Source organism: Alexandromys fortis, unplaced genomic scaffold (genome assembly GCF_014885135.2).
Source record: "Alexandromys fortis isolate MF-2015 unplaced genomic scaffold, M_Fortis_MF-2015_v1.1 scaffold_7, whole genome shotgun sequence".
Taxonomy (NCBI): domain Eukaryota; kingdom Metazoa; phylum Chordata; class Mammalia; order Rodentia; family Cricetidae; genus Alexandromys; species Alexandromys fortis.
In genome coordinates this window covers 11,615,935-11,633,015 of record NW_026067920.1, presented here as the reverse complement: position 1 = coordinate 11,633,015, position 17,081 = coordinate 11,615,935, and the positions used below count along the sequence as shown (strand labels likewise).

Genomic DNA, 17,081 nt, shown 5'->3' with positions numbered 1-17,081 from the left:
AAAATGGCCACAGACCTGGAAACGTAGAAACAGGACGAAGAGCCAGTGTATGAGGAGGTCTACACCGCCAGTCACGGAAGTGCAAGTAAAACCTGCAGCGAGATTTTATCCTCAAATCTTCTAAGCTGTCTATTATTTGAAATGCAAGGAAGGATTATGTTGAAGACATGGAGTAAAGGGACCCCGTGCAGGCAAAGTAGTCCTGCCGTTAAAGAAGATGATGTGTGAATTCCTCAAAACGACTATAGGATCCCAAACACCGCTCCCGGGTCTGTATCGGAATGGAAGGGAAAGCAGAAGTGAGAGACTGTCCACCTTCTCCTGCTCGCTGCAGCATCATACACAGCGAGCAAGACAGGAAATTGACCTGAAGGTCCGCTGGGAAATGAACTGATTTAAAAAAAAAAAAAAAAAAAAAAAGCCTTACATGTACTATAAAATATTATCCAGCCATGAAAAAGAATCGTGTCATCTGCATAACATACATGAATCTAGAAGAAATGATAACTCAAATAACTCAGTCACCAAAATGGAAAGAAAACTGCACTAAGACCAGCGAGATGAAGATTGAGATTTCGGCACTGTGCACCACACAGAGCCTTGGCCAGAGCAAGGGCAGATCACGCTTGTGCTGGAGGATGAAAGGACACCCAGCTTCACTCCATTCTTCACCTAGACGTCCACTGTTGACATCCCCACAGATGCAGCCTCCTTCCCCAGCCCCCTTCACTGCTCTGCCATGGGTACTGAGGCCCATCTCGTTCCTGAATGTCCCCATGAGAGCAGAAAGGAGATAAATGGCAGCAATGGCAGGCACACCCCTGCAAGACCGAGAGGGCGAGGCTATATCTCTGTCCATTTCTAGCATGTTCCTTTCATGTGCTGTGCTTTCTCCTGCCCCTGAGAGTCAGAGACCTGATGCCCCATAGAGGCCTCTCCTGGCACCATGCTGTGCTGTGACAAGAATATTAGGTACAATGCTCATCGGCTGACACGCTGACCCACTTCTGAGAACACAGGTGGAGCTTGCCTCATCTCTTAGAGCTCCTCCACACTGCATGCGCCCACCTAGACCTCCCAGCTCATCATGAGTCTGATGGACAGATAAGACTTCTACTGCTAGTGTTGTTCTTATGTTTAACAAAATACTAACTTTGACACAGAAAGAATTGCAGAGAGATAAAGTGGACAGCCCTCTCCAGTAGCAGGCAGTGATAAAAGACACATTCCAACATCTTTAAGTATAGGTGGACCAGGCTGAAAGTAAAAAGTATCGAACATAAAACCTGGCACTTGACCTTGTTAGTCTACAGCCTTGAGCACTTGAAGAGCCTCCATGTGTCAAAGGTGGCACACAAGCCCTCCTTCTCTGAGTGAATAGGCCTGCATCACCCAGGCACTAAGCAGATGAGTAGGCACTGCTGGGTCCAAAAAATGAGAGTTGAGGAAGTGTTCAGAAACCCCCAAGCCAACCTGCCATTCCAGCCACATTTCCTGATTCTGGTCAACCCACCAGTGTAAATCTGTGGGCATTAATGGCTTTTAAAACCTAATTTCAGGTTTCTACTTAGCCCAAGGCAGTTACTTTCTGCTGCTGGGAACACAATGAGGGAGCGGATACAGAACTGACATTCAGAGTTCTCTGCCTGTGGGTCATGTGCATTGGTGAGTGGAGCCCCCTGCTGGTACTAAACAAACCGCACAGTAGAATACTTAGACATCAAACAGTATACATAGCATCAAACCCTTTGCCTACCTCATCCTAACCTAGAGAAACCCCATGATATCACCCAGAGAGGATTTACATTTCCGAAGGACTTACACATTGACTACCCTAGACCCTCTGTGGTAGCTAATCTCAAGGCTGCCAACTTGATATTCCTACCATGAGGAAATCACAGCTGAGGATCTGTTTCCCTCAGACTGGCCTGTGGGCATGTCTCTAAAGCATTTTCTTCACTGGTAATTGACAGAGAAGGCCCAGCCCTCTATGGATGGTACCATCCAAGGCCAAGAGTGCATAAGAAAGCTAGCTGAACGCAACCCGGAGCAGGGCAAGAGGCAGCTTTACCGCAGGATTTCTGGTTCCGGGTCCTGCCTTGGTTTCCCCTGAGGATGAACCCTGTAAGCCAAATAAACGGTTTCTTCCCCTAAGTTGTTTTTGGTCATGGTGTTTATCACAGCAACAGAAAACAAACTAAGACATGTTTGCATCCTCACATGAGCAACTGTGTGCTTTTACCATCGAAGCAGGGGTGTCTGCTCTTTATCCAGTCAGAGTTCCTAATACACACACACACACACACACACACACACACTGATTTGAACTATGAATGATGCCTTGGGGTCAGTTACTTCGAAATCTGGGCCATGCTGCCCATTTTATTATCATAAACTTCTCTCAGCATTCAAAAAAAAAAAGATTTGGGTTTTTTTTCCATATGTAATGCAGCTGAATTTGCCTTATCTAAATAATGCTTAAGGCCAGAAGTTTTTCCAATTCAGGTCTCTCTGAATAGTGGAATATCTCAAGTAGGAGACTGCCCGTTCATTTCCTGGCCACCCAGACCCAAATAATCACACAGAAACTATATTAATTACAACACTGGCCAATAGCTTAGGCATATTCCTAGACAGCTCTTACATCTCCATCTGTGTATCACCACGAGGCTGTGGCCTACCGGTAAGGTTCAGCATCTTTCTCCTTCAGCAGCTACAAGGCGTCTCACTACACAGCAGCTACAAATCATGAGATACAGTAAGGCTAGAAACCTACTCTAACTGTACTCTATGCACACAGTCTCAAGGCAACCTATTTAGCGCTTCAGTGCACCTGTACTTTGACTGTGGTATGTCATGTATGTATTTTTAAGTATGGTGTCATGTTGGTACCCCGAGTTTTAGATTTTGAAATATATTGGGAATTTTTAGATTAGGGTCTGTCTTTTCCAAACAAAGGTGTGCACAGTCTGACACTAAAGGAACTATTTAAATATATCAACACAAAAAAGAAAACTCTAGGGTTGCCAGGGTAGTTATCTGGTGGGCTCCTGGCAGACCACAGCTCTTGCCACCTTCTCACGCTTCCTCAGGAGAGCAGCCTGTTAGGCCCTCGCTACATCACTGAGATATTATCTAGCAATGCACGGTCCTGTCGGTTATGTCTCTCTGAATCACAGAAGAACCCAACACTGAATTGTGACAAAAGGGTCACTTTACCACAAAAACAGTAAACACTCGGAACTGTCCCTAGATAAAACCCAAGACTTTACCTTATTTCTGGAAAAACACTGCCATTATTCCAGCTTCTCAGGGACTCTGGCCTTTAATTTATATGAATGGGCCCCATATAAAAATCACACTCTAGTTGGAGCACCTGGGAGGGATTCCTGAGTATCTGTACAGTTAATGAGGAAGGAAACTGCCAGGCAGGGTATCATCAGCTGTCAGTCTTTGGCATTTGTCAATGTTCTCAGTTACTTAAGGCCACATGGAACAGCAAGTATTTAAAAACTACCTTGCCAAAGTAATGACTTCGTCAGGGGAAGGCATGCTGGTGTTTGGGACCTTCTTGGCCAATGATTTAACAGCATGCCTGCACTCCAAGGAAACAGCATTTTTCAGACATAAGAAGACTGGTGCATATATGGAACTTACAGAAGTATGTGTAATAAGCTGTGATAGCATACATGAGACCCGAGCAAGGTCAAAACAGAGAAAATTCCAGCACTGAGAAGGAGAAGTGTACATAAAGCCCCATCCCTAACCCATAGACCATTTGCAGTTTATACCTGCTGGGAAGGGGAAAATCAGTTTTCCCCCACAGAATGCCACTCCAGAGCAGGACATATGCCCAGGAGCAGCTGGCCAACACAAAAGGGACTCCATGTGTTTGGTTTTGTGACTTTTATTTTCTATTGTTTGGTTTGGGTATTTTTGCATTATTGGACTTTTTGTTCATTTAGATTTTCATTTTGGAGGGCCAGCAGGGGTATAAAGGAGAAAAAGAACATGAAGTTGGTTGGGTAAGAAAGTGGGAAGGATCTGGGAGGAATCAGGGGAAAAGAATATGATCAAAATACACTGCACAAATAAAATGATTAGCTGTGGGAATGGAAAGGAGTAAGCAGGGGATAATGAGGGTGAATATGATAAAGTATATTATGTACATGTATAAAATGTCATAATTAAGCTCATTGTTATGAATAATTAATATGTGCTAATAAAAATAAAGAAATAAAAACTATCTTTCCCAAACATAAATTATAAATAAGTGATAGACAATAAACTGGTAGATGGGTCAGTAGGTGGGTAGGTGGGTGGGTGGGTGGATGAACAGATGGACAAGTGAATAGATGGACGGATGAATGGATGGTTTGATGGATGTGCAGGCAGATGAGATAGATGAATGAATAGGAAGGAAGGAAGGAAGGAAGGAAGGAAGGAAGGAAGGAAGGAAGGAAGGAAGGAAGGAAGGAAGGAAGGAAGGAAGAGAGAGAGAGAGAAGAAAGATGACAGACAGAAAGTTAGACAGATAGACGGATAAACCAACAATCTGAGAGCATTTGCCAGTTCCCTGGTGTAAACATCCCACTTCCTGCAAGCATGATGTTACTGAACACAGAGCTAGGAAGCCCTGCTCAGTAGCAAGTACACAGCAGCAGAATACCACCCTCATACAGATGACACGAATGTATATGATCTCAGGACAGAGGCAGTAAAATATATCAAAAACTGGACAGCTATGTGTCCCAGGTACTTGTTGCTTTTGCTCTCAACATATTTATTTAATCACATGTGTCTATAGTTTGAGTTTTAATGATGCAAATGATCAACCACCACTTGTAAAATCCCTAAGACTTTAGCAAGTAGCTCTTGTAGCTGACTACCAAGCCAAGCTCTGCAGGCTGCCAGTTCTGCAGGGCTCATGCCCATTGTGACCACACAGCAGAAGCCCATTGGTTCTCAGGACCAAGCTGCAACTATTGAGTGACCCCACTCCCTTGCCTGAGCCAACACCACTGCCTTGCCTGGACCGTAATGAATACAAAATGCTCCGAAACATAAAAGAAGACCAACCTGGTAGTGGTGATGTAGCAGAGTGACTCCTTGCATAGCAGGTAAGATCAGGCTCCTCATCCCAGCTCCCCTGCAACTCAGCATAGCACACAGAATGTCCTTAGTCAGGGAAGGGTTTTCTGCCAGAAGAAAGAGGAGATATTAATAGACAGTCCTCTCTTGACCTGTCCAATCTCAGAAAATCATTCTTCAAAGATTCGAAACGATACAAATTTCTAAATATTCCTTAAATCAAGATGCATAAACAGATAAAGGTACAACTTCACCATTTAAAGCATTTTAGTGTTTAATGCATATGTAGTAAGTACACCTCTTCATAGAGTACCCTGCCTTTCTCTACACACATCCAGACAGTGTAAAATCACTAAATAAAAGTATTTGACTGTGGCAGTTTGTATAAGAATGGCCCCATAGACCCAAATGTTGGAGTGTTTAGCCCCCAGGTGGTGGAACTGTTTGGGGGGGATTAGGGGATGTACCCTTGTTGGAGGAGGTGTGTAACTAGAGGTTGACTTTAAGTCTTCAAAAGATCGTCAAAAGATCTTAGCATTCCCAATTAGCTTCCTCAGCTTTGTGGTTGTGTCTCGTGGGGTGAGCACTTAGCTACACTCCAGTGCCATTACTGCCTGCTGCCATGCTCCCTGCCATGTCATGGACATGAACCCTCTGAAACTGTAAGCCCCAAATAACCTTTCTTCGATAAGTCACCTTGGTCACGGTGTCTTATCACAGCAACAGAAAAGTAACTAAGAGGGCTGGAGAGATGGCTCAGAGGTTAAGAGCACTGCCTGCTCTTCCAAAGGTCCTGAGTTCAATTCTCAGCAACCACATGGTGGCTCACAACCATCTGTAATGGGGTCTGGTGCCCTCTTCTGGCCTGCAGGCATACACACAGACAGAATAATGTATACATAATAAATAAATAAATAAATAAATAAATAAATAAATAAATATTTTTAAAAAAGAAAAGTAACTAAGACATTACTAGCTATTACTTCGGGTATTTAGTGTTTCCTGGTGCTGAGAGCATTCAGAGACTTCTCACGTAGCTGTTCTGAAACACCCAACTGGCTGTAGTAGCCTCCCAGAATAAACCAGTAGTAGAAACATAGTTACTCCACTAGGTTGTAAAATATCGTAAGTTGTTCCTTATATCCAACTGCATCTCTATCCCTGACAGACACCCTAGCTCTGGAACCTCTGGTCCCCACCATTCTACTGCCCATTTCACTAAATCAATGTTTCAGCTTTTACATATATGACTTTGCAATGTTTAGCTTTCGGTGTCGGGCTTCTTCACTCAACACAAAGTCTAGCAGGCCCATCCACGTTGGTGCAAATGACAGAAACTCATTCTTTAAAAGGCTAAATTGCATACCATTATGTACAAATATTACATCCTCTGTATGTATTAATGCTATGTTGTTTTAGTCTGAAATGTAAATAAAGATCTGTCTGAGCTAAATGATTGAATAGAAGCTATTTTCCGCTTCTGCCTCCCCAACACAGCCTCTTTTCCTGTGCCCCTGTAAGGAATTCCCATTCACGGGTCCTGCTCACACACTCTCTGGGAAGGATACCCATTGACTATGGTTTGCACAGACCTCTTTACCACTGTCCTAGCATGGTTATAATCATTCCATTCTTTCATTCCCGGAATGCTCTTGTGGGAGCATGAATTGCATGTGTCCCCTTCCCCATCCTCCACCCATCTCCAGTCATATCTGGAAACATCCTTGGCATTCCCTTGCCTTGGTCTCCACACCTCCACTCTACTTCCTAATAGATTCTGGGTCTCTGTGTAGCACCCAACCTGGTCACACCCTGGAGATTAGCAGACTCCCGGCAGGTACTAGCCATATGCCAACTACTCCCGCCACTCCCGCCATATCATCTACCTTGAGTTCAAAAAGAGACGGTCAATTACAGAAACCTGTAAAGATCCCTGCTGTGCCCTACGTTTTTCTCCAGCTACTGGCTACCTCTACCTCCTGATCACTCATAATCCAAGTTCCTCATGCCCCCATCCCCACCCGATGTCTTCTGCAGGGGACTTCTGTCTCCTCTCTAACTAACTCTCTCTCCAAACTCAGCCTCACCTTTCCCTTCCCTTCCCCACCCTGCCCTGCCCCACCCTGCCCTTCCCTTCCCTTCTCTAGCTGTCCAGGGCCCTTGAGTTCAGCTTACTGCACATTCTCCCAGGGTCTGAGTCTCACCTCTGCTTTCAGATACTCTTGGCACTTAGCACATGACTAAGTACCTTCTAGATGCTGGGTCACTAAAGAAACCAAAGTATGTTTTTATGAATAACTAAACTTATTAACTTTAAAATAGTAAGAGTTCTTAAAATAAAAAATATAATGATAAATAAATTCTTTTAAAATGTCTTAGTTTGGGCAGTATACTAAGAGGATACATCCAAACCAAATAGGCCCCACCTTATCCCAGCATGAAGGTACTCTACTGCAATCCTAGCATCTAGGAGGCTGAGGCAGGAGGATCATGAATTTACTGCCATCCTCAACCACATAAGGAGTCATTGTCTCCCCCAACAAAGAAAGAAAATAAAAAGAGGGAGGGGTAGGAAAGGGTGACCTTGCCCTGCACTTCTTCCTAGTCAGATCACAATGATGTGCTTACAAGGAGGGGTACCATTGTTCAGCAGACCCTCCAGGCATCTCCACAAGACTATCTAGCAGTCTTGACACTAGCAACAGCTCAGCTCTTACCTGTATCCTCTGCCCTCTAGGATGCCCTCTTCCTCCACCTCCCTTGGCTTCTTCAAAGTTTTGCTCCAATCCCTTCTACCTGAGCTTGCACCTCTTCTGACCTTGAAGACACATTAGAGATCTTCCCTGGCTTTCCAGGTCTGCCAGTCCTCGCTAGATCTCCACATTGTTTCCCAAGCCCTATTGTCTCCACCCATCTCTTCAGCTGGAAAGGTGCATGTCCATGTGCATACGTGTGTGCATGTGTGTATGCATGTGTGCATGTGTGTGTGTGTCCCTGTGTATGCTGGTGCTCATGGAGACCAGGTGAATATTGGGTGTCTTTTTCCATCCCTTTTCCATCTTTTTGTTCTAAGACAATAGCTTTCACTGAATGTATGGCTAACTGACTAGAGTTACTCCCAGAAAGCTCTGGAGATCCACCTGTTCCTGCCCCCTCCCCAGCACTAAGATTACAAGCACCCACAGCCACAGTCAACTTTCACAGAAGTGCTGGAGATCTGAACACAGGCCCTCATGCTTACACAGAACGTACTCAGCCCACTCAGCCCTCTCCATCTCTGACCTTGAACCCCTCTTTCCACGCATGACTCAGGCTCTCTGTTCCTAAGTTCACTAATTTGTGGTATGAGGACAATAAAATGGATGCCCAGTGACAGTTTTTTTCCCTCTTCCATGAACTTAGCAGGCTCTGACATGATCACCGCTGCCATATTTAACACCAGAAGGAACAGAAAAATGATGTTGAACTTAGATCTGTGATAACAATGACATTACCAACTCCAACAGCTCAACTCCTTGTGTGACAGAAGATCTAGCTGCCTGTCCAGGTCCATTGCCCTCCTACTTTCCCTGATGAGAGCCTCCCTGTTCTACCCAATCTCCTACTTCCCAGAACAGGGTCTACCCTAGTAAGGAAAGTGAGGCAGGTCTTTAAACAACAGACACACCCGAGTGGAACATAAAAACTAAAAATTAATTTCTAACATCACTTCATGTGTTATATTAATTTAGCATCTCTGATGCAGAATGGCAAAATACATGGAAATCCAGGTACCAGTAAGTGTTTCCATTCACTGCAAATTCATTACTTTACCCAACTGTGAAATGTCAAAATAATTGCGTCTTCAAACATGGCTGAATTTTATACACCAGAGAAAGAAGCAGAGAGAGATTTGATTTAATATCCCCAAGCATGTCTCTGCATGGTGAGATTTTATTGAGCATCACGCTGTGTGATTCCACATGTAATACTTGGTGTTTGGCAATACTGTCTATGTTTATAGACATCTCCAGCTGGAAATGGAAATGTAGGTCTCCCCTGCACAACAGTCTTCAGGCTTCGGGTGCATCATCTGTGTTCACTTTGGCCCCCTGTTCCTCACTTTTTTATGTTTCAATCCAAAGGGTTAGCCAATTCCTGGGTCCAAAGAAACATTCCTACTATGAGGAGGGCAGTGAGTAGACCAGAACTAGCTCAACTCTCCCAAGAGCTGTTCTCAGTAACCTGGGGGCTGCCTTTCCCAGTGGCAGGCAGGGAGCCACAGCCACAGCCTGTGCTAGAACCAGGGAAAGAGAGTCAGAATGTGGCATCACATGCATGTCCCCAGAAAGGCCCCAGGGAGATCACTTGTTTACACGCTCCTCCTATTTAGTCTTCTCAACTGTTCTTTGAAACAGAAATTAGTTCACCCTCTTTGAGGCTCAAAGAAATCCTTCTGTATGCCCTGTTTCCGTCAACTAGCATGAAGCCCTGAACTCAGTTTATCTGATATCAAGTTCTCTCCCCTTCCAGTAGACCAGTGGCCATAATGGCACTAAGCAAAGTCAAGTTTAATTCTGTGCCCGCGTGCCCGAAGACACTCTGGTCTGCTGTGGGATGCCCTTCTATATGTTGTAAATATATTTTATTACTATTTATTAATAAAGAAGCTAATTTGAGGCAGAAAAGGCAGGTGGGGAATCTAAGCAAAGATACAGGGGGAAAAGGCAGAGTCAGGGAGACTCCAACAGCATCCAGAGAAGCAAGATGTGAGGTAATACCATGGCCACGTGGCAATACATAGAATAACAGAAATAGGTTAGTTTAAGTTGTAAGAGCCAGTTAATAATAAGCCTGAGTAATTAATATTAAGCCTCTGAGTGCCCATTCAGGAACTGGCGAGCGGGAGAGAAACTTCCAGCTACACTGCCCAGCAATGCCTTCTGGCACACAGAGCTGTATTATCTTTACTTACAAGTGAAGAAGGCTGGCCCCAGTATGTCCATCCCACAGCCAGCACTCACTCAACAATCCACTCAGTCCTTTTATAAACATTAGTGGAATATCTACCATGCCTAGGTCAAGATTCTTCCAGACACTGGGCAACTTGTCAGTTAACACACAGACACATCCATTCAGCTGGCATGCCTCCACATGGGTTTATTCCCCATGGTTTTCTCTCATCTACTCTCCATCCTCACCCACAGTACCCTCCTCCAGCCACCACTACTGATCAGCATCAAAAATCACATTGCTTTATGAGTTTGCATTTTCAAAACAAAATATTAGAGGGCTAGTTCCTGCCTGAGTCTCATTTCTTCCTCCTTACACTTGCAGACAGATGCTCTTCCACACATCTGGATCCCAGCCATGGCCACTTACACAGGCCAGCGAATCCACTCTGAGGCTATTGACCCTTCCTCTCTGATGAGAGACTTCTGTGTGTATTCTTATTCCCCTTCTAGGCCAAACTAGACTCCTCTTTGGGATGTCCTCCCCAACCCCACAGCCTGTTCACTTGCACCAAATAAGAGCCCAGAGTATGCAGAAGTCCCTTCCAGTGTTGCTTAAGCTAAGTATTACCACACAGACTGAATGCTTAGGAGGATCGGGGACAACAACACCCCACACAAACAGCTTGAACACTTAGGAGTTCCAAGACAGGCAACACGAGTGTCTGGAGGCTCCTGGCTTCTATTCAGGCACTCACTCATTCAATAAAAGAACCTGACCAGCATTTCAGGTTCTATTTACACAGCCTTTACAGTCAGGGAAAACATGTTCACAACAGTACACACGGGCTGAATATCATGTTATAAAACTATGATCCCGGCATTTGGGAAGCTGAGGACCAGAAAGGCAAGTGTAGGTTTGGAAGGGTTATGGAGCCTGGCTACAGCAGGGCCTCTGAGGTTGGGAAGGGTGAACCAGACCTCCATGGACCTAATCGCTAAGCTAAGAAACCTGTGCTTTGTTTTAAAAGAAACTCGGAGTCGATCTATGCATCTCTCTGACAGTCAAGCTGTGCTAACTGGGACGAGGCAATTAGAAGTGCTTCTTACATAAGCATCCCACCTGCAAAGATGATGAGCACACGCAGAGCCATCCTCTCCACCCTGTGCAGCATCTCCACAGCTTCCGAGGGCTTCTCCAGCTGCCGGAAAACTTGGCACATCTCAAAAACACTTAGGGAAAACAGATCACGGTGTTAACGGATAGATGTGTAACCTCTGAGCATGGCTGCTGCATAGAAGGTTAAGTCATGTGTAAGAACTGTCTCATTTATTTTGCACAAACAAAAGAGTCGTGCAGGCCACTAGGCTGGACCTCTAGAAACCTTTCTGCTTTCTACGGCAGTTTGATTACTGCTCCTTATAAACTTGATGTCTGCTTTCTCTTCTTGCTCAATTCTCTTGAGATGCAAGAGTTGGACACTGAAGGGACGAGAATATGATGACAGCCACTGAAAGGACAAAGCCTGCTCTTCGTAACAGCGGAGCAGATTGAGGTGGTAGTGTTAAGAAAAATGAGTCAGAGACAAAACAACATAGATCATATGTCATCATTCATGTGGAACCTAAAGAAGTTGATCTCATAGAAGTTGAGAGCAGAACTTCTAAAGGCTATGGTGATGATTAGGGAGAGGAGAGGGTTCCATTTAGGAGCAAGCAGTGTTGTGTTCTACAGCACAGTGAGATGGATACAGTTAATGGTAACACCTTTTAAATCTCCAAATAGCTAGAGAAACTATGTTTCAATGTTTGAACTCTAGATCGTGATTGTTTATATGTAACACATGTATCAAAGCATTACTTTGTTCTCTGTAAATATAGCTCAACCAAAATTAAAATAGTAATTTTTAAACATGATGGGTCATATCTATGTTGAGGTGCATGCCTACAATCTCAGCACTCAGAAGACTGGCTTTCAAGATCAAGGCTAGCCTACGCTGTGGAGCAAAAGCCTGTGCAAAAATGAGGGGGAGGAAGAAAGATAAAGGAAGGTATATCGATGTGTGGTAGGAGTTTTATCTGTGGAGAACTGAAAATCTCAAGTGAAAGCTGAGATTAGAAAACCGAGTGGCCAGGATTACCTCCAGTTTGGAGGCAAATCCCAAGCAGAACACTACACTCAAGCACCATAGTTTAAGGATCAAAGGCAATAAGGAGATAAAACAGGAGGCTTTGGAAGTCAGCATTTAAAATTGAAATAATGAGACATCTGCTCCACCAAGTAAGGATATCTTTCCAAGCATAAAAAAAAAAAATGATCATGTTCAGAGTACAGTTCTGTGACAACAGAACTGACAGGAAGTAGGTCAGCCTGTCCGGTGGTAAATGAGAAAATATTTACGTGATGTCTCTAAGTTGCCACATGGGGCTAAGAGAAAAGTGAACAGGCAAGGATCACAGGACAGCCAGCCTTGCCACATCCAGGAGTCGCAGCTGATGCAGCGGCAGCACCCTGGGGTCCTGTACATCTAAAGGCACAAGCCCTCCAGCCCAAAGCAACAGGCTAATGCCAGAACTGTATTTGGTGACTCTGGAGCTCTGAAGAACAAGTTTCCAGCAGGGACTGGTGGCACACACCTGTGATCCTAGCACTTTGGAGGCTGGAGGCAGGATTATGAGTTCAATACCAGCCTGTTGACGTAGCATTTGGGAATTGGAGGGTTAGAGGTAAATCATGATTTAGAGCTGAGTTTCAGGAGAGAAGGAGTCCTTAGCTGCCTATTTTTATCCTATGGTTAGTTACAAAGGCAAGCACCATCTTGGGACTGAACTGGATGGTTCACCTTCATGACTACATGCCCAATAGTGGTACCCATGGCTGCTGTGATATAGGTGTGTGCCACCACACCTGACTCATCACTGTTTTACAATTCATTATGTTATTTTATGGGCATGTGATGACTACACATATTAGTGAGGCACACAGCAGAAACTGTGAAACATGCATAAATGCACTGGTCAATCTAGCCTCCCAAATACTATGCACATATCCAGTCTCAAAACAAGTAGATCCAGGACAAAGATTTTGCTTTCGAAATTTTTTTTTTAAATGAATCCAAATCATACTTGGATGCCAAATAATGAGGTAAATGGGGGGAAAATTGTTGATTTGAACCATTCTGTGTGGATGGATGCTGGCTTCAGAGTGTGATGGAAGTTGAAGTTGAGAAAATCTGCTTACTCTGGTTTGATGTGAATCCTTTTTGATTTCTACAATAAGAAATAAATTAAGGAAAATAGGAAATTAGAATACCTTTGATCTGCTTGTGGGGCTCTCTGCCAGTGTTCAATCAACGCAAATAATGCCTTCAGGAATTTCTGGAAGTATGACATTGGTTCGTAACCATGGGGAATTGCCATCGTTTCTTCCTTGGTCCCTCCTTCCTTTGCTGATGTAACATTCTGACCAGTAGCTGACTTAGAAAACCTGTTGCCATCTGAGTAAAACAAAGTGCGTGTGAAATGTGCCCACTGAGCGTTGTTTGGGGGCAGCCCTTCTCTTGAGGGGACTATTCTCCCGAGACCAATCAGGACTTCTTTTGCAAGCTGATAGCGAGTGGCGTTCTGAATCAATGACAAATTGGAAAATAAATCTTGGCTTAACTCATCTCCAGAGTCACTTTGAATTCCACTGGAGGCCTCTACAACTGACTCTATGGTTTTTAAAAGGTCATTTGGGTGCTGGGCAAATGTCAACAGAAGATTAAAAATATCCCAGTTATCTTCCTTTAAGCCATTCAAAAGAGCTTGTAAGGTGACATCAATCACCATTTTCAGGAAAGTCTCTCTTTCTGTGCTGTTCTCTGTTAAAACTCTATCTAAAAAAAGGATTGCTTCCTGACTTCTCTCCTGTCTCAGGGCCTGAGGGTGACCGGTAGAAGGAAGCTCATAAAGCTTCAGGAAGTGCATTTGCTCCGTAATGTTACTTATAGGAACTAAGCAATCTAGAATCTCTTCCCACAAGTTAGCAGCATCCATAGAAACATTTTGAGTCCTGTTTTTAATCACCACCACAAGATGCTCCAAGTCTCTCAAACTGGCTTTTGTAGAAATTAAATTTTCAGCCATTTCTTCCCCAATCTCAGAAAAGTCTTTGGATTGGTTGAGGTATGAAAGGACGCCGCTAGATGACATGCTGAAAACCTCAGGGTCCTGGGACATATTAGGGGTGACTCCGATCATCGCGAAGCTCAAGTCAAGAAATGGCATCAACAAAGCCTTCGTCCTCTCAAATATGAAAGGAGCTACTTTTTCCGAAGTCATTATTTGCTTCATATGATCTTGAGAACTTTGTAGCACAATGGAATACAAAGTATCAAGGATTTTCCAGGAGTCCTCTGTACTAGACATGGACAGCTCTCCCAATATTGTAGCCATCTTTCTCGAAACCTTTTTGGCTAGATTGAGAAGTCTCACCATGGAGTCCACTGATGAGGCAAGACCACCCAGTTCAGCAGTGCTATCCACCAGCATGGCCAGAGTTCTAGATATTTCCAAAGCCGCCTCCAGGACATGACTTTCTGCACCTACTCGGGAAATGGCACCAAATAACCTCAGAGTTGATTCCAGCGTTTCTCTGTTTCTTAGAGCAAATGAACTATTTACAACAGAAAACAACTCAGTTAGCTTAGCAAGCACAGTGTGCTGGAGCATGGGAGAGGAGGAGTGGCAGGTCAGAGCAGGTGAGTGGAAGAGAATGTTCTTAATATTAGCCATTTCTACATAACTTTCTCTCACGAGGCGGAGAACAGACCTGAGGTTTTGGCTGAGTTTGGAGAGGCCCACAGAATTATTACCCTGGGAGAGAAACTGAGTCACTACGGTAAAGAAGTCCAAGTGGTCTTCAGTGTCGGTGTTCACCACAGGCTCCCTTGGATGGGCATGAGGTGAATTTTTCAGGACTCCAGAGAGTTCTCTGTTGTCGAATGAAAATGAGTCCTTAATCAGATGATACACGGTCCTGAAACTTGAGACAATGTTCATCAATGTGTCCTCATTCAACCAGGTAAGGAATGGATCCAGTTTCAGAATTTCAAGAATTTTATCTCTGGGAACAAAGCTGAAAATATATGTATTTTTAATTTCATATTTTGTAAATCAGTAATGGAAAGATTAAAAAAATAATATCATTATTGTATTTGTTTTACAATAGTACCATAGACTGCTGATATTGAGTGAAGAGTTAAGACTCTAAAATAGCTCCAGAAGAAGCCTGACACCTTGCTATCAAACAGTGAAAGCAGGAAAGAAATTACATAAGCACTATTGTGACTATTCTTTGAACTCAACAATCTGAAAAGTCTCGCTTTTTGCTTTTAGAAAAGAGATCTAGAAAGACTATAAAATGGTTCTGCATTTACTTCTAAAATAAGATTATTAAGCCTTACAAATAAGGAAAATATTGATAAATTGGCTACATTAAATTTTAGAATGCTCTTCTAACAATAAAAGCCATAAAGAAGAGGAAACAATTAGATAATTAAAATATATATATATCATTTAACTAATAAATAACTAGTATCAAGAATATAAAAAAATTGTCAACAATTATCACAGACAAACTGTGGGAACCCACAAAACCTAAAGAGAACTTAAAGAAGAAAAAGAAGGCCATTCACAAAGGACAAAAATCTTAGTGGACCAAAGAATGCATTCTGAGTTTCTCAACTTTAAGAAAACGACATTTGAAACTCGAATGAGATTCTGCCATGGTCTCATCAGGTTCACAGATCTAAGTTCATACAAACACTGCCAGGCATGAGATGGGAGCTACAGGAAGCCTCACACTCTGGTCAGAGTCAAAATCAAGCCCCGATCTCCTGAAATTTTTAAGGCTGAGCTTATGTATAGACTACATTGCACACCAGAACTCTCCTCGTGTGTATTTACAAAACAAAAACACTTCCATTTGTCAGTCATCCCATCCATACTCATGTCATCAACTCCAGATAAATGCAGCAGGCCACAAACACACTGAAAGGATAGAAATAGGAAGCAGACTTGTTAGGAGAAAGAAGGGGTACGTCTGGGGTTAATAGGACAATGCGAAACAGTCTCCCTAGACAGTGATTCTTGACACAATCAGTTATCATCTGAAAAGGAAGGCCTATTTATCTTGTTCTGAATTTTAAAAGTACTGGCAGATTGCTTGGTTGATCTATGATGCCTGTGATATGTCCCCTTGGCAAGACTGACGAACCACTAGCCCCAACACGCCCTCTCCTCCCAGTGTCTGAGCAGGGTAGACTACAGGAGAAATTCCCTTGAAAGCACTAGATGGGAAGTAGTGATCATTCTCATTCTGTAACACAAACATGACTCCTCCCAGCCACAGAATCCAAAACTAAACTAACGTCTTGCTAAGAGGGGAACTTGTACAAGTGATTGGTTTTGTTTTTGTTCGGTTGTTTGTTTAGTTGGTTGGTACTTGTTTTGTTTCTTTTTTTTTTTTTTTTGGTTGAGCTTTTTTTGAAGTTTTATTGTTTTGTTTTTCTGCTTGTTTGTTTTTTCAAAACAGGGTTTTTCTGTAGCTTTGGTGCTTATACTGGAACTAGCTCTTGTAGACCAGGCTGGTCTTGAACTCACAGAGAACCTCCTACTTCTGTTTTCTGAGTGCTGGGCTTAAAGACGTGTTGCTATCACCACCCAGCTTGTTGGGCAAGTGTTTAAAGTCCCTAATGAGTTAACTTTAGTATATTCAGCCCCAGACAGGTAGAAGGCTCTATAAGAGTCTCAGAGACCCCTGCCCTAGAGACCCCAGCAGCAGCTAGCTAGTCAGGTTGCCCCTTGTTGACCACCTCTTTAAATGGCAAACTTTAGCTCATAACACATAGGGCATTCCTGCTGCTCTGTTTGTCCCTCCCTGCACCCTGTCCCTGGGAGGTTGAATGTGCTTATCTAGTCTCCAAAGCCACAGAATTAACCTCCAGTGCTGCATCTTCGCTGCACTGCTTGCTCCCTGGGTGACTCCCAACTAATATGACATAGAGTAAATGGGGA

The 17,081-nt window shown here is 43.6% G+C and overlaps 1 protein-coding gene across 2 annotated transcripts in view; it reads right to left on the bottom strand.

Moving 5' to 3' along the window:
* Nucleotides 1-17,081, bottom strand: part of Abca13 (ATP binding cassette subfamily A member 13) — a 399,663-nt gene that overhangs the window by 299,885 nt on the left and 82,697 nt on the right. For both annotated transcript variants that reach the window (XM_050141226.1, XM_050141225.1), the window contains exons 18-20: nucleotides 13,336-15,141; nucleotides 11,146-11,255; nucleotides 5,080-5,198 (exon numbers count right to left, since the gene is read on the bottom strand). In XM_050141226.1, coding sequence (XP_049997183.1) covers nucleotides 5,080-5,198; nucleotides 11,146-11,255; nucleotides 13,336-15,141 — 2,035 coding nt within the window. The remainder of the gene's footprint in view (nucleotides 1-5,079; nucleotides 5,199-11,145; nucleotides 11,256-13,335; nucleotides 15,142-17,081) is intronic.